The sequence below is a fragment of the Octopus bimaculoides genome, chromosome 4 (genome assembly GCF_001194135.2).
Source record: "Octopus bimaculoides isolate UCB-OBI-ISO-001 chromosome 4, ASM119413v2, whole genome shotgun sequence".
NCBI lineage: Eukaryota > Metazoa > Mollusca > Cephalopoda > Octopoda > Octopodidae > Octopus > Octopus bimaculoides.
The window spans coordinates 59516372-59542842 of NC_068984.1; the positions used below are offsets into that span (position 1 = coordinate 59516372).

A 26471-nucleotide genomic window follows, 5' to 3' on the forward strand; every position below is an offset into this window, starting at 1 on the left:
ATGATGATGATGATGATGATGATATATATAAATATATGCATACATACATACACAGGGTGCAGTGAATAAAATGTCGTCTAAATTATGCAAAAATGAAAATAACACCGACATCTCATTTTAACAGATATATTTACCAAAATTGCATAAAAAATCTTGAAATACTAAAGAGTAAATTTATTCAGTAAAATTGCCATTGGCTTCAACCATGGCTTCCAGATGACTTCAGAATCTCCTCCAACTCTTCTGGATGGTCTCCTTGTTTAAGTTGATCAATATTGCCATAATCCTTGCCTTCAGTTCATTTTTGGTGTTACAAGGAGTTTTGTTGGTCTCTTGCTCAACTGTGCCCCACACATAATAATCACGAGAATTGCAGTCTGGGGAGTTAGGTGGCCAGATGTTAGGGGTGATGTGGTCACAGAAATTGTCAGACAGCCATGACTGGGTTCTTCTGCTTGTGTGGGAAGATGAATGGAGGCATAATGTCACCATCAGTAGTGATCACTCCAAACAATATGATGCTGACTGGATGTTTCATTTTCATCATTTTCATCTTCAGATTGACACCCAAATGCTCTGAAATGTTTGTATTGCAACTTCTGGTGCAAATGACAAGCAATACAGCATGTCATTTCCAAATTTCTGGCAGAGCAAATTGCGTCATGGTGCTGTTTTTCTCCCAGAGGGTGCCTAACTGACCCTACTATACTGTGTAGTCGACAAAATCAAAAACAAGCAATGTGCATGCATGAAATGAAAAATATGAAATGGTGACAATTTACTCATCACACCCTGTACATATATATATATATATATATATATCATTTTCCTTTGCGTTACTCCATGTCAGCCTGTCTTGCGGCCGCACAGCTTTTTGTTGTATATGTATGTTTTATTTTGTCATGTTTGTTTTCATCATTGGCCAGTACATTTGTTAGCTATTCTCAGTGGCTTTTCGCCACTGGTACCACCAAAAGTGAATAATATCATTAAAGGCATGAAATTATAATCATCTTTTGGACATTGATTGATGAGGAATAAGCTACAAATTTTCTGTTTGTTATACTTTTGTAATATTTCCGCTTGTGGTGTTTTTGTTAAATTTTTGAAATACATGCATACATATTACAAGAAGCAATGAAAATTTTAGAAACGATAAAAAAATGGAAATGAGTTGAAATTGAAATGGTGAGTGTGTTAATTAATAAGGCATTAAAACAGAATGACTCTCCCCAGACATAACAAAATATACTTAACACACAAATTCACATAAAGAATCCTGCAAACCAAATACAAAAACAAAGTATGTGTGTGTGTGTGTGTGTGTGTAGATGCAGACATGGCTTTGTGGTAAGAATCTTGCTTCCCAACCAAATGGTTCCTGGTTCAGTCCTACTGCATGGCAACTTGGGTGAGTGTCTTCCTCTATAACCTCAGCTGACCAAAGCCATATAAATGGATTTAGTAGACGGAAACTGAAGGAAGCCCGTCATATAAATATATACACGTGCGCACGTGCACGTGTGTGTGTGCATGCGTGTGTGTGTGTGTGTGTGTGTGTGATCGTGTGTATGTTTGTGTCTTGTTGTCTTGACATTGCATGATAGTTGTAAAATGATTGTGTTTGTCATACAAGCAGTATCATTCATTTCTAGTATTTTGCTAGAACACGTCTTGGAAACAGACAAGGGTTGGCAGCAGGAAGGGCATTGGCTATTGAAAATCTAACTCAATAAACTCCATCTGATTCATGCAAGCATGGAAAATTAGACATTAAACAATGATGGTGAAAAATATAATATTGATTACATTTAAGTCCTATCAACTGAGTAGAATGTATGCTTTGCTAAAAAAAAAGTCTAATATGACTGAATAATGTCTGTTGTTTTTACTAGTTGGCTTCCAAGATCCATTTTCTTCTGCATTGCTCTGATTTCCCAAAATTTTCGGTTAAGAGATCATATTGGCATTATCTCCTTTGCATGGCTATGTGGTTAAGAAGCTTGATTCTAAACCATAAGGTTCAGTTCCACTGTGTGACACCTTGGGCAAGTGCCTTCTATTATGTGTGAGAGTGTCTTTGAGTTTGTGTTTGTCCCCTCACAACTGCTTGATCTGTGTTGGTTTGTTTATGTCCCTGTAACTTAGTGTGGTTGGCTAAAGAGACCAGCTGAATAAGTACCTGGCATATAAAATACGTACTGGGGTCAATCCTCTCATGAGGATTCTAAGACCTCCTAATGGGGGTCTTATCTCCCAAATTTTAGTCATTTTTTTATGATCCAAAACTAGGTCAAAAGTACTGAATGGATCTTTATGAAATCTGGTAATTATATTCTATACATAAGGGCCATAACCCCCATGAAAATTCGTATATTTTGGCTGTTGATGAAACTTTAACCATAGTTATTAGACACAAATGAAGTAATATTTCTAAAACTTTATCTTCTTAGAAGTTAGAAAGACCCCGTCATGGGGACTTAACACCCACAATTTAGTCATTTTATCTAAGCAAAGACAAATACAGTTGTACTTGTGGAAGCTGTAGGGTCACCCAAGCATAAAAGATGAGCATTATTTGTAATTCAATGGTACAACAGTATAAGAGTTTGCTTTGAGATATACTTAGATTGTGATTTCTGCAATGTGGTGCATAAATTGTCAAGTAAATGAGAGGCATCTTTGCCTCCACTGATTCAGTTGCAAAGTGCTGAGTAAAGTTATTTGGTTGTAGACCTTCTTTGAGTTTTTTAATTATCACTGGGTCATACATAGTCCCCAGATAACATTGATTTCAAGGCCTTCCTAGATGAGTGACTGGTCATTCAAAGACATTCATAGATTGTAAATTTATTCTGTCCAGTTACCTATCGGTATAGTGGTCATTTGCAAAATCCAGAGGTGACACTTTCATTTCTCCTTAGCCCTCACATCACACAGTTGTTAATGTTTATTTGAGTTGAGTCATGCCCTTCCAATTGTTATTGATCCATAATACATCTTACAGCTGTGCTTGTCACCTGTATAGTGAGGAATCCTACATTGGGAGTGGTAATGACTAGGATAGGGTAGCTGACTGCTTAATGAGGTCATTTATCTTTTGGTTTCCTGTAGCTTTGCTCTCTTTTACAAACCCAGTGAACATACATATATTTCCTATTTTAAAGAAATTCAAACAATAGATATAAGACCCAAGTTAAAAAGATTCTCAACAATTCAACTTCTCTGGTTGACATTAAGACACCCATCCCCAATAGGGGCCTTAACTCCCACATTTTAGAGCGCCATGACCTCCATTTTTCAGGAGCAAAATCCCTTTAACAGGTTCCAAAAGACTGGAAGTTTGGAATCTGTGCATAAAGATCAGTAGTATGGGATACATGTGTCATCATTAGAATTTTTTTAAAGTTGTGTAAAGAGTGAAAGAACCCTCATCTGCAATTTTGATGAAATTCGAATCATAGGTATTCCAGTTCCTTCTTTGACTTTTGACGTCACTCTCATCACACCCTCACTTTTCTCTACTTCTATTGTTAATGTAACCGTGTGTGTAGGCAAAAACAAAACTATCCAATCCTGATCAACTTTTTTTCTTTCTTCTCTGGTATTGGACACAAATTTACATCTTGACCAGTCCCTTTCTTCATTACTCATCTTTCACTCACACTGTCATGATTATACGAAATAAAGGTTGCACAGCGATATCAAAAATGAAGTTAGGTATATCAGTTTTCCTGTATTTTCCACACACCATCAAAAAGATAGATTACTTCTACTTCAATCCTGTAATGTTGTGCTAAAAGAAGTAGGTACAGGTTTGAAAAAGGAACAGTTGTTTATACACAAAAGATAACAAGTTTCATGTTACAACATGGGGGAAAAAAAGCCAGTGAAATAAGTGTTGTTAGTAGGAAATGTATTCTACACATGTTCATGTTTGTAAAGTCAACTGAATGTGACATATGGTGTAAAAAGATAATTACTGCTGAGTAAAGGAGAAATAAATAACCTATAGGCTTATTAAGTAGTGAAATAGACAATATGACAAACTAATTTCTCAATTAGCTTTACATGTTATTATTTAAGACAGTCAAAGTGAGAAAATAGGCAAAGACTGTAAGGAAAAGGCCAAACTCCAATCTATTTGATGCTGTGATTATAGATCCAAGATCTGTAATTACAAAATCATGCAGATGGAAGCTTAACTTCTTTTATACGGTCTCTAGTGCATCCTGTAATGGTATTTACAGTAACCCTACTAAAAAATAAATAAAGCTTTAATAGTGGTAGTAATAATAGTTGCACTACTTCCATTCCATGAATAATAATTATAATAGTAATGATAATGATAACGCTAATAATTGTAATAGTAATAATAATTGTACTGACAGTAATAATTTTGAAGATAATAATAATTATGATAACAATTATGATAATAATAATGATTTCAAATTTTGGCAGAAGGTCACCAATTTCAGGGAAGGGAGTAAGTTGATTAATTCAACCTCAGTGATCAACTGGTACTTATTTTATTGACCTATAAAGGATGAAAAGTAAAGTCAACGTTAGCAGAATTTGAACTCAAGACATAAAGATGGATAAGATGCTTAGCAGCATTTTTCCCAGCAGGCTGACAATTCTGCCAGCTCACCGCCTTAATAATAATAATGTTATTAATGATAACAGTCATTATTTTTATTCTGGTACAATCCCAGTAATTTCAGGGAAGGGGACAGTTGATTACATCAACCCAAGTGCTCAACTGGTACTTATTTTGTTGACCCTAAAAGGGTGAAAAGCCTCTGTGGGATTCCTCTGTGGAATTTGAACACAAAAGATTTGAAATAAATGCCACTAAGCATTTTGTCCAGCACAGTAACAATGACAACAACAACAACAATAATGTGAAAAAGAAGGAGGAGGAGGAGAAGAAGAAGAAGAAGAAGAAGAAGAAGAAGAAGAAGAAGAAGAAGAAGAAAAAGAAGAAGGAGGAGGAGGAGGAGGAGGAGGGGAGAGGAGGAGGAGGAGGAGAAGAAGAAGGAGTAGGAGGAGTAGGAGGAGGAGAAGAAGAAGAAGATTAATCCATATAAAAATAGTATTTATAGTACATGTAATGATAATGACAAGAATAACAACAACAATAATAACAATAGTAATTTTTTTGCTGGCCACAAGGGATGCAAAACATTTAGGACTATACAAAAGCAAGGACAACGGGGATTTACATACATGCATATTGACAATAAAGGCAATAATTATGACCCAGAATTATGTTCACAATCAAAAAATTACAGAATTCAGATGTTTATCCTAATGAAACAGCTGAGTATAATTAGAGTTTGAATTATATCCGTAAACTTATGCTTTTCTACTTTTATTCTAAATATGTTGCTTTATAAGACTGTTTTAGCCATTTATTTATGTACAAGCAAGTCTGTTTCACCTAGATTTACTGTAATGTAATATATATTGGAGTTTAATGACCTATTATCAATTGAGCTCTTAATGAACATGGATATATATGTACGTTTATCTATTCATCTATCTATCCATCTGTTTGTCTGTCTGTCAACCTACCTACCTACCTACCTACCTATCTATCTATCTATCTATCTATCTATCTATCTATCTATCTATACATACATATATATAAATATAATATATATATATATATATATATATATATGTATATATGGGGGAGAATTCACAAAAAAAAAAAACAAAAGACGAAGACAGGTAGTGTAGACAACAAACAGATGTATTAGTATAACACTCGGGAAGTGAAAAAGTCTTTAATGTTTCGAGCCTACACTCTTCCACAGAAAGGAGCACAGAAAGAAACAAGGAGAGAAAAAAAAAAGAATGTGTAGTGGCTAGCGATCTATCATGACGATATATATATACATATATATGGAGAGAGATAAATATGGCTGGTTCATGGGGCTTCCCAGGGTTTCATGTCCATGGAGTACTTAACTTTACTGCATTTCTTCAAACTCTGAACCTGTTGGCCTATGGTTGGAAAGCAGACTTCTTAACCACACCATGAATATAGATGCACGTATGTATGTACATACATACACGCACACATACATGCATACTTACATACACACATGCATACATACATACTAAAATCAGTGGAAGAAAACACCTTACTTGCAAACAAGAAGGGCATCCAGCCATAAAGTGCTTTCATAACAAGTATCTTCCAGAATGATGCTGATTATGATGTTGATGATGAATGTAAGTGTGTGTAAGTTTGTATGAGCACATGTGAGTGTGTGGAGACATATGTATTTGTGTTTATTTTTATACTGAATGTAAATTAAACCAGTAACAAAGTACAGTCATATAAAAATAATTGCCATTATTTTAACCAAAATTTTCTGTGCTAAGGTTTTCAAAGATTTTGCTTTCCAAATCATCTTTGAAGTTTTCATCAATAAATGTTAAAAATAAGTTTCAATTTTCTTATTTAAAAAAAATAATTCTCTACATTTCTATAAACAAATAAAAAGCTAAGGATTTAAATTATTTAAGAAGTCTAATATTAAAATCAATAGCATGACAATAAACTACTCTACTGTGTATTCTGATAATATCTAATGTTTTAGCTCAGCTTTTTATAGATATTTCCCTCATCAGAATTTGCCATAAATAGAAATATACTATGTGCATGCCTGTATGTTATATGCATGTATGTATGTATGTATGTATGTATGTATGTATGTATGTATGTTGTATGTATGTATGTATGTATGTATGTATGTATGTATGTATGTATGTACATGCCTACATATGTATGTGTATATGTATATATAGTGCATCTGTCTGACTGTGCTTTATATTGAACTGAACACGGAAATTGTTGACATTTCAAAAGGTTGAAGCTTTTGTTATAATAGAAAACCAATCTCAAGTTGATTGCAGAACTGATCTAGTGGAGGTTAGAATATTGATAGTCTTTTAATCCTAATAACTGCTGTGTGCAGTAAAAGATGCAGTATCAGTGATGTGTTCTTTATTGTTCTATAATTTCTAATAATCTCTGGTATCTACAAAATGTTCAATTCTAATTTTATATATCATAATCTAGACATATTTCTGATAATAGTTCTTGTTTATTCTTTGAATTACAAAGGTCTTTCTTCTACAAAATTCATTTGAGATAACTTACATATTTTAGTCAATACTCTACTGAAAGCTTAATTACAAAAAAAAAAAAAAAATCTATCAATTTTATCTATAAATTAAAGAATGTTATTTTTATTGTGAGGTCTGTAACATACATAGTACAAATTGAATTTGTAACTCAGATTTGATTCCCAGTTGTAGCTATATCATTCTTCTGGTGACCTTGAGAAAGTAATGAATATCATACATTCTCATTGCCTCCTCTCAACATCATCATCATCACCACCACCATCATCTTTTAATGTCCATCTTTCATGGTGGCATGAGTTGGGTGGTTTGATAGGACAAGACAAGTTCAAATACTGCATCATGAACCAATGTCTGCTTTGGTATGGTTTCTATGGCTGGATGTTCTTCCTAGTGCCACCCACTTTACAGAATATATTGGTTGTTTTTTGTGTGAAACCAGCACTAGTGAGGCCACCATGCAGCTTATAAGACTAAGATTGCTTCTGATTGAGTGAAACTACAGTACAGAGAGAGGCAGCATTATGAGAGGTTATAACAGATGAAAGCTTAGAATATGAAAGAAGGTGGCACAAAAATTTTTTTTTTGTAGCTGAGCTATGGTTGCATATGATCATAAGAAGCCAGAAAATTGTTACCAAATGCACTTCATCGGAATCTGTACAATAACTATTTTGTGTTTCCTCATAGCCAACAGAATTAAGTCATGTGCTTCCTGATTTACGAATAGACACCTTTCAGAGTGTTTGGCTAGGTAATATGTACCATGCCTTTGCTAATTGTTTTAGATGCCTATAGGACTAAAATATATGGCACATTGCTGTGCATGAGAAGACGCACCACACCACTATGAAATGGAAAACCTAAAACCAAGGCACTACATAAAAAGTATTGGTGTAGGTGCTGGTGCTATGTAAAAAGCACTGGTGATGATGCCATGTAAAAAGCAGTACACTCTGTGGAGTTGTTAGTGTTAGGAAGGGCATTCAGCCATAGAAACCAAGCTAAAACAGACTATGGACCCTGGTATTGCTCCTGGCTTTACCAGTTCCTATCAAGCCATCCAACTCATGCTAGTATGGTAAATGGACATTAAATGTTGATGATGATGACGATGATATAGTTACAAGCAAGCAAAGATACTCACTTAGTTCCTTCACCCAGTGAAGGATATAAAAAGCCGGAGCGAAAAAGAACTGAACTAGCCCTGGACTGGTATATATGTTTGTTGAATAGACTGAGCAATATGAAATAAAAAGCTTTATTCTAAAACTCAATGTGCTACCTGGTCCAGAAATTGAACCTATGACTTCATGCTTACAAGTCAAGCATCCTTAACCACTACACTACACCACATGCTTTCACATGTAGACACCTTATAAACATTGTTACTTATAGAATATAGGGATCACTTTTGATAAAAGACAATTAACATTTATTATACATTTTACAGTTAGCAGAATTGTTAGCACATCAAACAAAATGCATAGCAGCATTTCATCTGTCTTTACATTCTGAGGTAAAATTCCACAGACGTCGACTTTGCCTTGCATCTTTTTGAAGCTTATGAAATAAGTATCGGTCAAGTACTGGGATTGCTACAATCGGCTGGAGCCCTCCCCACAAATTTCAGGCTATTAACATATTTAATGCTTTTGTGAAAATTGTTTTGAGTTGAAAACCATATTAACATCAAGAGAGTAGATTAGTAGAATCATTAAAACATCTAACAAAATGTCTGTAGTATTTATGCCATCACCGCTGACACCATTGTTGCTGCCATCATAACCATCATCACCATTACATACATGCATGCATAACACATACTTATATACATGCATATATATATATATACATATATGCATGCATGAATATGAACATACATACATACATACACGCATGCATGCATACATAAATGCATACATACATATATGCATGCATGAATACAAGCACACATACACATATACATACATGCATGCATACATACATACCTAGAAGCATATACCTTCACTAGTCAAGAACAGGAGATAGCTACTGGATACAAAATAAACAATAGTGACAAAGATACCACCAAACCTTCCTGTTGCGATAAAAAATATTGGCTCTGCTATTCTAGTGTGGAAGGTATCACTCAAATCATCGACAGCTGCCCCAAAATGTCTGTGAGATGCTACCTACCCCTGAGGCATGATGTAGTTCCAAAGACTGTTTACAACACTATCCGCAGGAAGGCCTGCCCTAACATACAGCAAAGGCATGTCAAAACCAGCAAGTACTCACACCTTTAAAAATAAGGAATACTGATGGAACACCCTAATAAAAACATCAATTTAGTACAAACATAACAGACCTGATATTGTTCTGTGGGACAGGGAACAAAAGTCATGCACTGTTATAGAGATTAGCAGCCCAGCAGATGTGAGTGTACAATCAAAAGTCTAAGAAAAAAGAGCACATTTATGGTGAATTAATGCGGAACTTACAGTACTTGTACTGACTATGAATTCTTATTTGTACCTATCATCATAGGTGCATTAAGTTATGTACCAACAAATTTGTATAAAAACCTAGAAATACTTGGTTTCAAGGATAAAGAGCAAAAGAAACTGATGCAGATTCTCCAAATCCAATCTATTAGTGGCACAGTGAAGATTTTGTAAGATGTTCCCAAAACTCTCTATCTGAGATTCTTATGTAAATAGATGCATACACTTGGGTGTATGCATCGACAACTCAACCATATATTTACAAACACCGTGATTTTGTTGACTCAAAGAACTATTTCAAAACGAACTTAAATGAAGTTCAAAAGAAAAAAATACATACTCAAATACAAATATATATCAGAGAAAATATAAATGTATCAGAGAAAATCAAGATATTATGAGAAGGATAGTGTATGGAAGGATAATGTTACATTTGCATTTCATGAGCCTGAAAAGAAAGAGACATGGAAGTGCCATTATGAAAGGCTATTAAATGTGGAGAATGAACAGGAAAAAGGGAGCTTTCCTAATGTGAACCAAACAGAGGATCCAGTCAATCTTCTTGACAGAAGTGTGGTAGACAAACAATTAAGGGTATGAAGACAGGGAAGGCTCCTGACTCCTCAGGAATAACTGACGAGATGCTTAAAATATTTGGAGTAGGGTACATCCTAATCAGCCATATAGTTAATCAGTTTGTACAGGAAGGTATCATACCCAGCCAGTGATGTAGCAACATCATAGTCAACTGTTACAAAGGTAAAGGAGATGACTTAGACAGAAGTAATTACAGAGGCATCAAATTGCTGGATCAGTTGGTAAAAGTCACCAAGAGTCATAGCTCAATTAATTAGGAAGAAAATTAACCAAGTTGAGATGCAGTTTGGTTTCATGGTTACTATTGATGCTCTCTTTAGAGTTCAGCAACTGCAGATGTATTTAGCAAAAATAAATCACTGTTCTTGGTATTTATTGACCTTGAGAAAGCCTTTGGTAGAGAGCCTCACATCTTGATTTCATAGTTACAGTAGAAGTTGGGAGCAGCTTAATGGGTAGTGAGAGTCATTCAAGCCATATGCAATAAGGAGAGAGTTAACAAGGATGGCAATGAATTCAATGTGCAGGTAGAAGTTCATCAGTGTTCAGTTATTAGCCCCTTCCTATTTATCATAGTCTTTCAGACCACTACGGAGGAATTTAAGACCAGCTGTCCATGGGAACTCCTCAACGCTGATGACTTTGTTCATATAGCAGAAACTATAGTAGAATTAGAAATGAAATTCCAGGTTTGGAAGCAAGACCTGAAATCAAAGAGCCTTAAAGTTAACTTGGGAAAAACCAAAGTTCTAGTTAGCAGGAGAACAGACAGGCTGCTAATCCCTTCAGGTAAATGGTTCTGATGTGTAGAAGTGTTGTAGGTAGGCATTCCATATAGTGTATTCAGTGCAAACTATGGATACAATGCAGCAAAATCACAGGAAGATTAACAGAGAAAGTAAACTTTGTGGCAGATGCATTAGTGCAATAAACACTAACAACAAATGGGAAACAGATTTTCTGGAAAGCCCAGGAGGATTCTTGGAGGTAGTAGATAGTTTCGGTTATTTAAGAGACCTAATTAATAGTGATGGTGGTGGTAGGGTATGTTCTGAAAGTATAGTTGCTAAAATAAGAACCTGCTGGAGAAAGTTCAGAGAACTACTACCTCAGTTGATAACAAAGGGCTTCTTTCTGAGTGAAAGACATTTTGAACAATGCCTGTCTACAAACAGCAGGTATGAGCATGCGATGTGGATGGATGAGGGCAGCTGTATAAAGAGGTGCTGATTGCTAAACATGGAATGAACCTGTGGAAGCAGGAGACCCTGGAATATGTGGGCTGATGCAGTGAAGACTGGCCTGAAAATGTTGAGCCTCTCAGAGGAGATGTCAAAGGATTGAGATGAAAGGTGATATGTTGTGTTTGAGAAGAGACATCCATCTCAGCCAAAGTGAGGACATGTCAAGCCTTGCCCTTCAATTCATCTTCTAACATCCATCTTTCCATCAACTTTCTGCAGTACTACCCACTCAGATGCTGTAAATGATACCACATGCTCCCCACTATTATTCACATTGTATCATTACTACTGTCCCTTATTACCCTCTTCTCCTCCTTAACTCACTCCTATTTCCTTTCCTGCACTCCTCCTCCCCCAAACTGATATTCATTACATCCACCTTAATCCCCATCACTAACCATCTGTCACACTATGTTCACAATACTGTACTAGCTTATCCAGCCACCTTTTCTGTTCTTCTATCCCTATTCTCTCTCTCTCTCATATTCACCTTGTACTTTGACCTTACATTTCTCTCTCTCTCTCTCTCTTTCTGTATGAGGAAGCCATGTATTCACTTCTTCAGCAAATCATCTGCTCCTGTCCCTCTCTCATACTTTTATATTCTTCAATATTATACTTCACTCAGTTGAAGGGTCTTGCCTTGCAAATACTTGGTGACTTCACCAGTGGTGGTGCCACAGAAACAGCACCCAGTACACTCTGTGAAGCGGTTGACTTTAGGAAAGGCATCCGGCTGTAGAAACCATGCCAAATCCAACACTGGAGCTCAATGCATCCCCCTAGCTTGTCAGTTCCTGTTGAATTGTCCAACTCATGTCAACATAGAAAAAGAGATGAATGACAAGATAATATCAGGAGTTTGAGTCTCCTTTGATTCTTAAAAGGCATGTCATACATGTATTAAATGTTCTCTAATTTTAGTATTAAGAGATAACATTATGTGCAGAATATGATGAATGTATTAATAAAAAGCTACTAGCATTAATTATACATTACAAGCACACAACTTATGACATCATCTATTGTCATAACAATCCTTTCTACCTCCTAGATAAATGTGTCCTACAGAAAGGTACTGTTTACTAATTTAGATCCCATGGAAATACTGTACAACTGTTAAATATTTGGCATTTTGTTGGTTTAAAAGGCTGAATTCAAGTCTTCCCATTGGGAAAAATATACATGATATAGAGATAAAGGGTTGACATTTGAATGTATGTATTCAGTTAAACTAAAATACTTCTGATATTGGAATCTTACTCTTGTAGCAACAAATTTACTTTTCTCATCATCCCTCTTGAGTATCATCCAGGGCCGGATTAAGGCCAACAGAGGCTCTAAGCACTTAAAAAGTTTTAGTGCCCTCAAGTATATGTAAATGATTCAAAATGTAAATAAAAATTATTCAAAATGTAAACAATAATAAAGCATAAAATAAATTTTTATTTTTCAAAATGTAACAAAATTAACAGAAAGGTGGAAAATGTTTATTTTTGTATGCTTCCACTTTATTTATATTTGAAAAGTTTTCTCCTTCGTTTTTTTTTTTGTTTTTTAATTGCAATTTTTTCAATGATATTGTTAAAATAAATTTTACGTGAAACTTCTGCTTTTATACTTAATAGAGATAAGGCATTATGAATATTATTTTAGCAAGTTTAAAGTGATTTCTTTCGTGCTGTAAACTATTTTCATTTCTGTGGTGCCCCCGTCCCTTGATGCCCTAAGCACGTGCTTATTTTACTTAATGGTTAATCTAGCGCTGGTATCACCCCAACAAAACTTGCATTAAAGAGTTTGCTCAATCCTTTATCCAGTTCTTTTGAATATTCATTCTGTAGTTTTTGTCCCTACAGGTATCACCCTGAGAACATTCAAGTTGGACATCAATTGCATTAACCTTACTTATCTGGAAGGACTTGGATATCTTTCATACGTCTTGAATTATATTTTTTAAATACTATAAGTTTTCATGAAAGGGATCAAGCTTAAGCATTGTACTAGGGACTCTGAAAAGTAATTTATTTTCAAGCAAATAGTCTTCTAGCAGGCAATAAATAGTTTACGAGCCAATTAAAGGGGACCATGCAATCAGCCAATCAACATAGAGTAATTGAGGACATGCACTGTGTGTATATGTCCTTTCTGATAGATGTTGTAAGACAAGGACTTTAGTGAGTGGTATATTCAACATTGCGTGCTTTACAAATTTCATAAGGACAACAATGCAACCCATGCGATGGAAAACATGTAGTACATAATATTGATTTCGATTTTTGGTACAAGGCTAGCAATTTCAGGGGACAGGGTAAATCAATGACATTGATACAAGTGTTCAACTAGTACTTACTTTATTGACTTTGAAAGGATAAAAGGCAAAGTCAAGCTCGGCGGAATTTGAACTCAAAACTTGAAGAAGGACAAAATGTTGCTAAGCATTTTGCCTGGCATGCTAATGCTTCTGCCAGCTCACCACTCATGTAGTACATATATTGATGGTGTGAGTGTTCAGAAATGACAAAAGTGTTTTAACAAATTCAAAAATGGTAATTTTGATCTTTAGGATAGGTGTTGATCAGGAAGACCAACTGCTCTTGAAAATGAGGCAGTGAAAACAGCAATTGAAAAGAATCCATCTTAAAGTATTAGGGAATTATTCCAGAAGCTTAATAAAATTTAACCAAAAGAGCAAAGTCATCTCAAGCAGATTGGGAAAGTGATCAGTGAATGGAAGTGGGTACCTCATGAACTACCCCCTGAGAATAAAGCAGTGCATTCAACATGATAACCCAAGAAAAGATAAATTCATTTGGCTGGGAAGCTTTACTTCTTACATACCAGCTCTAGCACTATAAGATTTACACTTATTCAGGCCACTTGAACACTTTACTTGTAGAAAACATTCAGAAGAAAGAATGATGTCAAAACAGCACTTCAAACATTTGTCTTCTAAAGAACTTCATTTTGTTTTTTGCTGAGGGGTTAGAAAATGTGTTTCAAGGTGGGAAAATGTTACTGCTAATGATTGCTTTATTTTGAATGAATAAATACATCTGTGATATGTGTTATGCTAAGTTCAACTCATTACATGAAATGTGACATTACTTTTTCATACCTGTAATAGTTAACATATTATCATATACTTTTCAATTCCTCTTGTCTGACACCAAACTTATTCATGAAACACAAAAGGGCAAATGTATTTGGAGAGTTATTCTTACATCTGTCCAAGTCTAATAACTATATAAATTTGATAATACCAGGAATGGACTGTGTCAACAAGTATGAATTCAATGAAGATTGAAAAGTAAAATATGTAACAGAAGAAATAGGATGCATCTTTCTTAAGAGCATTAAAGAGGATATGGATGGAGGTGGGCAGGGGGATATAGTAAGGGACAATGCTCATGACTGTCACATTCACTCTGAAAGCAGTGAGACTGATATTATTAATATTCTGCTTAAATTGTTGTAATTTCACAGTTGCATGGAAGGAATTCTAGGCAGCTAACATTTTAAGGAAGAAAGATCGAGTTTAGTGCTTAGTGTGGGACCTGGTGGGTTTGACAATGTGGTATGAGGGAACTGTAATGTAAGGAATAAAATATGGTATACCCACCTCTCATTGTTGGCTGTCCAGCTGTGTTAAATCCAAACACATACCCTACTCATCTTACCTAATGATAGCAGCCACTACTACCAATCCCTGTTTGCCTGCTCATCCACTCACATCTGTTCACAACCACTGCCCCAAGCCAAAAGAGGATGACCCTGGTCTTGCTTCCCTCACTTCCTCTCTTGCCCTTCCTGTTCCAGTGGGACCCCTTGGCTGTTGATGTCACAGCCCTTTCCTTCTAGTTCATCTCATATCTACAGACACAATATGATGAAAAAGGAGTGAACCACAGGTGCCTCACAGTGGAACAAGACCAGCCAGCTCAAAAGAACAATGACTTTAATTGAAAAAGCAAAGAGAGGAGACAGCAGGTTTCTGTGCCAATGGTTGGAGTATCTGTGAGTAATTTTATGTCAGTCAGTCGATGACCTCTCCCAAGATGCAGTCTAGGATGCTTGTGTATGCAGTGACAACACTGTCTCAGATTTGGGAACAATACTTCTTTCTGGGCCTTAGTTCAGCTTTTATTGTTGGTAGGAATAAATATATTTTGGTCCTGAAGAGAAGAGCCAAGGGATGCAGTCCTCTCTATGTTAAAGATAGGCTTTCATTGAGAGGGATCCTCAATGAGTGAGGTTTCATATTCAGAGTGACTATGAGGGCACCAATTATGTGTTGCTCATGTTTAAGGGAGTTGTGGCATGACAATGCTTTCTTGATATGAAGTTTTGTGTGGGGGCATTTTTTGTTGTTGAAAATGACAAGACTTGTATGACCCTACTGGAGAATGCTTTCTAGATCCCCATTTATAGAATCAGGTCTGGTTAACATGTGGTACCTAAATTGTATGTGGATAGGACAGTTTCTTTCTTTTTTAAGTATTATTGGTTTAATTTAACAATACTAAAAGAAAAGGTATCAGTTCTTGAAGCATGGTAAGTTCTAGTTAAGTTACAAGAATTATAATTTCAAAGTCTTACTAGTATCATATGTGAGAAACAACTATCTAAAACAGGGGTCTCTAGAGTGGTCAATATCGACCCCTGGGGGTCATTGGGACTATTCCAGGGGTTGATAAATGCACGTCTAATTATTATTATTTATTTATTTTCTTGTACATGCCTGGAGGTCGATGAGGGGTCAAGGATTCCATGAAGGGACTGAAGGTCTAAAAAGTTTGGGGACCTCTGATCTAAAATAATGTATCAGTTAAAATAATGTATAGTTAAAAGCTGATATCTACTTCTTGCGAGAGTATATAAATCCTGGTTTTTGTATATCAAACAAGTTTTCTATTTGTTTGTTTATTATTTCTGTTTCTACCTTACTTTGTTGAAAGTACACTGTTTTAGTTTATTTTCTTGAAAACTGATATATAACTTTCAAACTTACCCATTTAATGACAGGTGTTAGACATAGAATTTGGGAAGAAATATCATACTCCAGCAATTTATAACAATGCCTAAGTAAGCATAAATTCTATACAACATATCTATAGGTGCAAGCACAGTTGTGTGATTAGAAGCTTGCTTCCCAATTACATGATTCTGGGTTCATCCTACTGTGTGGCATCTTAGGCAAGTGTCTTCTACTATGGCCTCAGGCCGACCAAAGCCTTGTGGCTGGATTTGGTGCGCGTAAATAGAGAGCAGCATGTCATATACATATATAAATATATATACCATTTATGTGTGTGTCTTTGTGTCTGTCCCCCCCCCCACACACACACATCGCTTGACAACTGGTGCTGGTGTGCTTATATCTCTGTAACTTAGTGGTTTGGCAAGAGAGATTGATAGAATAAATAAGTACTGGGGTCGATTAATTTGACTAAAAATTCTTCATGGCTGCAGTCTAATGACTGAAATAAGCAAAGATAAAAGATAGTCTATGTAGAATTAAAAATACAAAAAAAAAAATGCTTTTGAAGAAGACACGTTTACTCCTCTGAAGATTACTTCAATGTTCCAGACCTTTATCTAAAAAAATAAAAGTTAGTACATACCAACTTGAGCAGTGTTAAACTGTATGGTGGATTGTTAGATAACTCAATGAAAATAGTTGTTGAATTCAGCAACCCAGGTGACTTAATTAGAAATTGATAGCACAATGGCAATCTTTGAGTGATCACTATTCTCCCTTTTTATAGTAAGATGCTTTTTCCTTTATGTTTTAGGAAAAAATGAATCTTATAATAGCCGTCATTGTCATCATCATTTAATGTCCATGTTCCATACTGATATCCCTCAAAATGTAAAGTATAATACCAATAAAAAGAAAGTCCTATAATGCCTGCACCTATATCAAAATAATTAAACAATTTCAAATCTGTTACTCCATAGACAAAATGACTTCTTATTTTTTAAGCTCCTTTAATAAAAAAAATTTCTACTACATGCTGTTCCAAACAATAATGTCACCTTTTTTGTCAAAAGGCAGTGAAAGCATCCAAGTCAATAGAGGATCCCACCATTAATGAGCCAAATTCCATTTGCATTATAGACAAAGGAAAAAGAAGAATTTTGACCTTCTTGTCTTTCATAATGCAAATAAAATTAAATTTTCACAAGTAAAAAAAATGAGTTTGCATATCAGTGGTTACTAATCTGATAGTGTTATATTATTGACTGCAGTTTACCACCTTTTACTTCTACTTGACCTTCTGCACAGAGGCAGAACTGAAATGCAACATTGATACCTTATGCCAAACTTGCCTCTTTTCCAGGAACAGAGATCTGGAAAACATCCTCCAATGACAACGTGCTGATCTAGTTTCTTTTAGCAACACCATATATATCAAGAAAACAAACTTGCAACACTACATCCATGCTATGCAGTAACAATACATAAAGCTCTCAAATTATGATTTTATTTTTTCTCATCATCTCACAAATGTAACAGCAAAAAAAAAAAAAAAAAAAAAATTTTGATCACTTACTGATGCTCCACTAGGCCTAAAATTAACCAAAGCATTGTGTGACATAATAGAAGTGTTGTAAAAAATCACAAATATCCGGAGCCAAATCTAAAAGAATGCTATTTAGCAGATAGTTAGAGTCTCTCCCCAAGTCCACCCTCTCCCACCATAACTTCTGCTCCTCTGAATTAACAAGTTCCATACATCATCACGTCAAAGCCATCCATTTCTCCTGTTTTAGTCATCCCTTCACGTTAACAAATTTATTTAGTCCTTTTCTCTCATTCAACAACTATACCTGCATTAATCAATCAAAAGGTTTCCAAATTGAACAGCAACCACATAGACAGTCTGACTCTGAGGACTCGCGAAGATCTCAAACGCCGTCCCTTCTTTTTCAACTAAATAAATAAAAAAGAGCAGAACCAACTTTCACAATTTCGTTTAATAGGAACTCATAAAGTAACATTTTTAAAACTAATTTTGAAACTGAGATATTGAAGTATCTTTTTTTTAAATTCTACCAATTTTCGGTAGCAATGACTCAAAGGACACTACATCATGAATGAATCAGTAAAATTGAATAAATGTCTACTATGACAAATATAAAGCCTCGTTTTCGTAGTTAACTGAAGCATTTGTATCAGAATGTTTTAAAAAGTAAATCTAATTTTGTTTGTATTTAAAATTTCGTTTAAGATTTTGTTTTAATAATTATAAATTACAAAATAATACATAACTTTTAATATCACTAAACGTACTTTGTATCCTATTTGAGTTTTTAATCCCCCCCTAAAAAAAACCGTGATTCTCACAAAGCCAACATTATACATAAGAATTATTAAATAATGAATAAATTTTTACGAGTTAATGAATCAAAATAAAATAAAATAAAAAGTCAACCAGACTACTGGTATATGTTATTTAAATGGGTTGAAGATAATTGATACGAAACTTTTGAATGTCTTCTACAGAGCTGTAAAATGTTTACAACGATGAGCAACATGCGCATGAGTAACAAAACAACCATGGCGGAAGTCGCTAGAGCCGAGCTGTTATCCACTTTCCAGGTAAATAATAAGAATCATTATAATAGAAAAAAAAAATCATAAGCTTTTTTCCTATCAAATATTTAATCTCTAATGAATGACATCTATAATGTAGATGTAAATTTTAAATAATACATATATGTGTAATATTTTAATATCATGACTTGTATTTCTCTAGCAGTTGGCTGAACAGCTGAGCTGAGCTATGACTTGTTTCGACAACAATTTTGAAACTATGACATGGATCTTAGCTAACATCATTTTACATTTAACAATACATTACTCTTTACTTAAGACATTTTTCTACCCACTCCCATACTTTTTTTTTTTTTTTACATTATGAGAAACTTCCTCAGTATTCAAGTTTTTCATTATCAAGTTCCAAAAATAAAATCAATGTTTAGAATAATTTCTGTATGTGATTTCTGTGTTCGCGTATATACATACATACATATATATATATATATATATATACACACACTCACACACATTCGAGTAATATCTATATATCACTTCGCCCTCTCTTCAAATATATAAAATGAAAATGAGATAAAGCTTCACGTATTCTGACTTTGTGATATATTTTGAAAATATATATATTCGTTGTGTATAGTGATCTTCTGTAATCTCGTCTCGTAATATTTATTCTATTTTATTTTTTCGTTTACGACTCGTATTTAACGTCCCTAAGAAGTTGGTTTCATTTGTCTTTTGGGGAAATTTATCACTTTGACCAATCGTTTTGTCTGTGGCCGTTATCTGTATTACACTGTCGCATAATCTTTGTTTGGACCCAATAGTGAACGGCTAATCAGGTTTTTTTTTCTCGTATTAATTTACTTTGTTCTAGACCATTCTATCTCTCAAAAGACTTTTTACCTTGTTTCGACGCACACACATAAATGTCTAAACATCGTATTTTTTTCATTGTGCTACTAACAGGATATTGAAGCAGAAAAACGATAACTTCAATTCAACCATAGAAAAAAATTTAATTGTAGTTTGAATGGAGTATTGCTAGTATTTATATATAAATGAACGAAATTTATATATTTTTTCATCTTTGTCTGTTGACCGAATGTATTCTGTTGTAAGGAGTTCCTTTAGCTCGTGGATTAATTTTTGAATAATAAAAATACAGTAAAGAAATCTGTTTAGATTTTAATTCCACCCACAACACGAAAAATAGTAATCGTCAGACTTCCTTTATAGATTACTAGACGAAATACTGGTTAACAGATTTCACTTTCGTCTGTTGAAGTTACCAGTTAGTCTTGGAATCAATCGCCTTATTAGTGTTGTGGATGTTTGTTTTAAAGGAATTTGCTGTGGAAATCGGAAAGTCAGAAGACTTTTGCTGGCAGGGACACTTTAGCTGTTGAAGAATCACTTTCTGTCTTTCATAAATTTTGTTATAATTTTGAAATATTTTCTTTTTGCCGTTTTCTAAAGTGTGTTGCCTTTCTGTTTGGGTATTTATTCAATACAAATCTCATTAAAAAGCAAATTACTAAATAAGCACGAGCCAACGGTAGAGCTTTCTTTGTAGACGCTTGGCAATCCGGACAAAATCCATTTTTGTGTTCATACAGTTGAGTACAAGTCGAGCACTAGTGTTGAAATAATCCACTTCCCCCTCTACAGTTTATCACTGTACATATAATAGGAATAAAAATTAAATATGTTAATCAATATTTTTATGGCTTTTCATTTTTTTAATCGAGGGAGTTCCGTTCTATGTTACATTTTAAGCGTGAGGGTTTTGTTCTAAAAGAAGTTGGCCGAGAGTTAGTAGTGGTGGACCGAGACGCTGTCACTCGACGTGTTAGAAATAGCAACCAAATCTCCACAAATCACACCATGTCACTTTAATAAAGAAGGAAAGTATACTGTGTCAGGAATATTAATGGGATAGTCATGGTTGTATCACTTTTAATCATAGGTGTACTCAGCCAGAGCTGACGTGGGGTTATGCAACAACTAAATAACACGTCTGACGAAAGTTTTGATTTTTTTTAAACGTTTTACCTTCTTAGGCTTACCTGTAAATCTCACATATCACATGTAAGGATCCCTATTCTATATATTATGTCACTAAGTTTTAACCCTTTGCCTTTCCTGTGTATTGCACGTTATGGTTTGAGTATGGGGAAATGTTCCGTTACAGTGCATCCTTGCATCCACCATTTATCGGTATCTACTCCAGTTGCCCCGAGCAACCCTCTGAGCAGTGTCCCAGTCAGTTCCTATCTCCCTGAAATACTTCCTCATCTGCCGTGACTGGAGACATGTGGCCGACCAACACGAACCGTCACCCCCAACCGGATCATCAGAGAAGAAAATAGTACGCAGGAAAATCGAACAACATAAGTAAACAGTCTAGGCTGACGCTTAGACATGTGATACACAGGACATATCTCTTTGGTGTTCACGCATCATATATGATGCACATTCCCAATTGTTTTCAGTTACCAGAGTAACTTGGAACATATGGAAGGATAGATTTTACTCAGGACGTTTGAAACAAGGGCTAACTAACATTCTGAAAACAAGCTTAGACGTTTAGGACAAACTCATGAAAATGCTTTGGAGAGGCAAAGGCTCGAGAATTATCTTGGAATAAAAAAAGGGTAACTTGGAAAGCTTTTCATCATAAGTTTCTACTTGACCAGACTTGATTTGAGGTTAACAGCAACAACATTAATACCATGTGATTGAATCTATTTTACATTAAATCTTCCTTGTTTAACTGAAAATAAAAATCGTGGTCAACTTTCATTTAACCTTTCATATTAAATATCAAGTTTCCTCTATGTGAGCTGAGAATGTTGAACCACTGTTTTTGCTAACAAAATGTTTTCTTTTATGTGATTGCAATACTGCTCAAGGAAGTCAGTATCTAGCTCCAGTTCTGCACTGATCTAGATTAGGTTAGCTAGTATCAATGGCTTTCAGGCTGTGCCCATACTGTTTTTTATTCGGACGTTTATCTTCCTGGGTTTCTTTTCTTTTTCCTTTTTTTTTTATAATGGTAGGGTATAATTGGAGAGCGATTCAGGTGTTATTTTTAACAAATTGAACAATCTCATAGCGGTTTCCTTCTGGCACATGTGATATTAGTTTGGAGGATAGGTAAACTGAGTTATTAGGAGTGCATGTTGATATGTAATAAAAACGAATCATCCAAAATAGTAGTTAGGGCAGAAAGTTGTTGTTTAGCTTAGATTTTTAGGAAAAAAAAAAATTTTCACATGAAGTGCAAATTGAGCAAGGTTATTTTGAAGATTTACCCAAACTAGTATTAGATATAAACAAGACAGTTAAATTCCTTCAGTATAATGTTTCATTTGATGTCCTATATATGATACTATTTGGATCATCATTTAACCATCTGATTGTGTGGAAATGGATGATTATAACATTTTTGAGTGATGTTGAGTCTCATAGAGGTGATAACTGACCAAGACTTTTGGCAATTTGCTGTGCTTGAGAAGACACGTCAAGCTAAGTGAGATCATGGTATTGGCCAGTGACATATAAAAAACACCCAGTACACTCTAGAGTAGCTGGTGTTAGGAAGAGCATTTAGCTGTAGAAACCCAGCCAAAAACAGACTGGAACCTGGTGCAGCTCTTTAGTTTAACAGTTCCTGTCAGACCATCTAACCCATGCCAGCATGGAAAACAGATGTTAAATGGTGATATGAAATGAAATTATACATATCACAATTTGGTTAGCCCAGGCATAGCCATGTTGTTAAGAAGTTTGATTCACAAAGACATAGCATTGTTCTGGGCTCAATGTTACTGCATTATACCTTTTCAAATACCTATCAGAGCCTTGGGTAGATGGAGGCGATGTAGAAGTCTGTGGGATAGACTATTTTTTTTGTTCTTGGGTAGTAAAATAAATTTGGCATCTGGTTTTATGCCACTACCTCACCTGAAATTGATTTTAATGGAGTCAACTCTGTTGCATTCATTTGGGTTAGGTCTCTACATTTATATCTTGATGCACTGCTTCTTACTGCAGCAACCCATGAGTAGTGGTTTCTGTCTTCACATCTTTATTTAATGGACTTTGCTCAAAGTTCATGACTGTTACACTTACTTGATCCAGCAGATTTTATCAAGCTTTCACGGTATGTGGAAGCCAGTGAGAAAGCACCTGTATCATTGTTTGATATCCTAGAAAATATCAGCTAAATGTCTCTCAGATCACAGCCTGCTATCTTAAAAAAGAGAAAGAACACATTGGATAGTGTAGTCCTGGATACACAATATCTATATTAAAAGGTGTATTGGTCATGATGGTTGGAAAGTCTTTGATTATGGGTATGCTTGATTGAGGTTGGCTCATGAATAACCTACTACTGACCTACTTAAATGATCTCTGTAACTTCTAGGAAATATTATTTTATTTTATATCATTCATTAGACCATTAGAAAATGTACACATTAAAACTACTTGGGAAATATTAAGTATTGCAGAATAGGTTAGTTTGGTTGACATACCATAATTATTTCTCCAAGTTCAGTGTAAGGAAGAGCCAGGCACTGGATTTTTTTCTTTTTTAATTTTCTTTCCTTTGATACTTAATTATTAGTTACTTCATTACTATCAGTCATTTAAATGAATTTACGACCCAACTGAAAATAATTAAAGCTGATTATTTTACAATGCCATTCAGCCTTGATAGCTAAATTGTTTGGATGCTATTTGGCATGAATCGAGTAGTAAGAAGAAAAGAAAAGGTCAACTTTTAAAAGTATCACTGATGAGTTGCATGTACGACCTTGCTCTGAGTGATTTCTGTTTGGTTTGTATGATTGTTAAGCAGACTATTTTCTTTGTGTTTTGAATTCAAATCCTGTTGTAGCCTATCTGGATGGTAGACTTAATCCAGTCATCCATTTGGACACTACCACCTGGTTCTTTGGTGCCCTTAGTACAGTCCCCTGTACTGCAAGCAATCAAATCAGATTTTTCGTCTGAGGATTCTTTGCTCCTAATAGCCTTGTAAGAGGTCCTGCAAACAGTTGTGGGTACTGTCCTTCCTCCTGGCTGAGAAACATAAGAAAAGATCATGTAAAAAAAAGAGGTAAAAAATGTTAAAGAAGCAGAACTATGCTCAAAGAAAAGTTTTCTAGTTCTGAGCATTTTTTTTTTTACAGGCATATTGTATCTAGGACCGCATTGTCCAATGCATCTTTTTTTAAGGACAGTTTGAGCAACCAAGTAGAGGTTCCATTATAGACTCATAGTCTATGCTTAATTTCATGTGTTTATGTTGTTTTCTGCATGATTACACCTCTTCAGTTATCTTCTTGAGCTTGCTCAGATTTGCTCATCTTTCACAGTTCTGCATAGCATTTGGAAAGTCAGTAGGGCAGCATCTGCGCCCATTGATAACGGTTTCTGTGGGATAGCTTTGCTCTCCACAGTCTCATGTGAATTGTATGTCTCTCTCTCTCTCTCTCTCGAATGGCATCAATGATTGCAAGAAGACTGCTACACAATCTTTGTTTGGTAAGATACTTTTTCCAGGAGATACTCAGAACAGCCTGTAACGTTATAACCTCAGCTAAAGTAAAGCTCAACAAACTTTGTCTCTTCCACTTATTCATTCTTATCATCTAATAGATATAATGTAGTTCCATCCTTTTAGTAGTGTTAGTTGGGGAGAAAAAAAATTAAAATGTTGTTTTGTGAATATATTTTCAAATATGTATTTTTTTTTTGTTCAAAATAAATGTTAGTCACTTAGATTATTAATGCAAAAAGCACTAGCTCTTGTCAAACCTTACAATACTATTTCTACGCTGTACTTAACGAATCTCTGCTTTTGCAGCATCCGTCTCCACTGCTGATTAGGCCACCTAGGTAATAGAAGCTGCCAACTACTTCTAGGGAGCTTTCCAGGCATTTGGAGAAATTAATTTCATGGGTGCTCTTAATACTACTCAGATGCACCTGCTACATGATGAATCTTTCAACTTCTACAGTTCTTCAGTTTGATCAACTGAACTATCTGCTTGTTAAATTAATATGCAAGTGGCTTAGTGTTCTACAAACACTTCTACTCTTAACAGTCCTCAGGCTAAATCAGCATGACAATATATAACAAAGCTGGATACTTGAATAACAGATATAATTTATGTGATTAGCTTGGATTACTTTGGGCTATGTTAAAAGGTACTTGCTCAAGCTATCATGCTGTGGGATTGAACCTAAAGCCTCATGATACCAAAGTGAACTTCTTCACGACTCAGCATACATGCACTGTAAACCTACTTGTGGCCCTCTTTTTTTGTATGTATGCCTGTAGTTTACACTTTGTACACTCTGTATGAAATTCCAAGGCTGGCCAATCCATAATTACATTTGAGTCTCTCTTTCCTGTTAACTAAAATGTTCGTTTTTGCTAAGTTTACTTCAAGGCTTCACTCTTGCATTCAGAATTCTTGTAATTTTTTTGATGGATTCGACTATGGGAACTAGGTCATCAGTATTTAAAGTTTCTCATTGGCAGTCACTCTTAAAGTCCTCTGTTATAGCTTGGAGTACTATGATAAACAAGAAAGGCTGAGAAACAAACTCTGATAGATACTTACCTGCTTGCTGAATTCCTTACTGAACTTGTTGCTAATTCTCCTCTTGTTGACAGTATTTCTGTTCATTGCTTGCATGGCTCTCACAAACCATTTATCTACACTTAGTTTTCTTAGTAACCACGAAACTCCAGTGTGTGATACCCTGACAAGGTTTTCGTTTTCTTGGTACTAAATATTTGGGCAACACTTGGCTTTTCTAAATGATAGAGAAATGAAACCAGTCTATCACAATTTCTACCTATACAAAGTAATAAAACATTTTTCACAGTGAATTGTATCTCAATTTTTTTTTTTTTTGCCAGATTAACAGAGCTAGTGAAAGTAGTAGGCTGATTCCATATCAAAATCAACTTGTAACTATTTTCTATCAAATATCAGTCACAAGTTGAACATTCTAATTGTCAAATATGATACCTATAAAGAACTAGAGTTGTCAAGTCATTAAAATGCTGGATTAGCCCAGTTAAACATTACATTATTTTCAGTGTTGTTTATCTCTGCAGTACTCTTGGAACAGAAAGGTCTTGCAGTGTAAAGTATATATTCAGTAACAGTGCCATCCAGTCTGCTATACTAAATGTGTAATTTAAAAAAAGGGGGGGGGGGTAAATTGTAGTTTTGATTTGAAAGTGTTTTTGTTTTTAATATTGAGTTCAGTCTAATATTATTCTAGATATTCCTAAGGTGGTGAGCTATTAGAATCATTAGCACACTAGGCAAAATGCTTAGTGGCATTTCGTCCGTTGTTATGTTCTGAGTTCAAATTTTGCCTTTGACTTTGCCT

At 35.0% G+C, this 26471-nt stretch overlaps 1 protein-coding gene across 1 annotated transcript in view; it reads left to right on the forward strand.

Annotated features, from left to right (window-relative positions):
• The first annotated feature begins 18995 nt into the window (after positions 1–18995).
• The window catches only part of LOC106883438 (FAS-associated factor 1), a 61216-nt gene continuing 53740 nt past the window's right edge, over positions 18996–26471 (forward strand). The window contains exon 1 of the mRNA XM_052967123.1: positions 18996–19094. Within this exon, the coding sequence (XP_052823083.1) occupies positions 19008–19094 (87 nt within the window). The 5' untranslated portion in view covers positions 18996–19007. The remainder of the gene's footprint in view (positions 19095–26471) is intronic.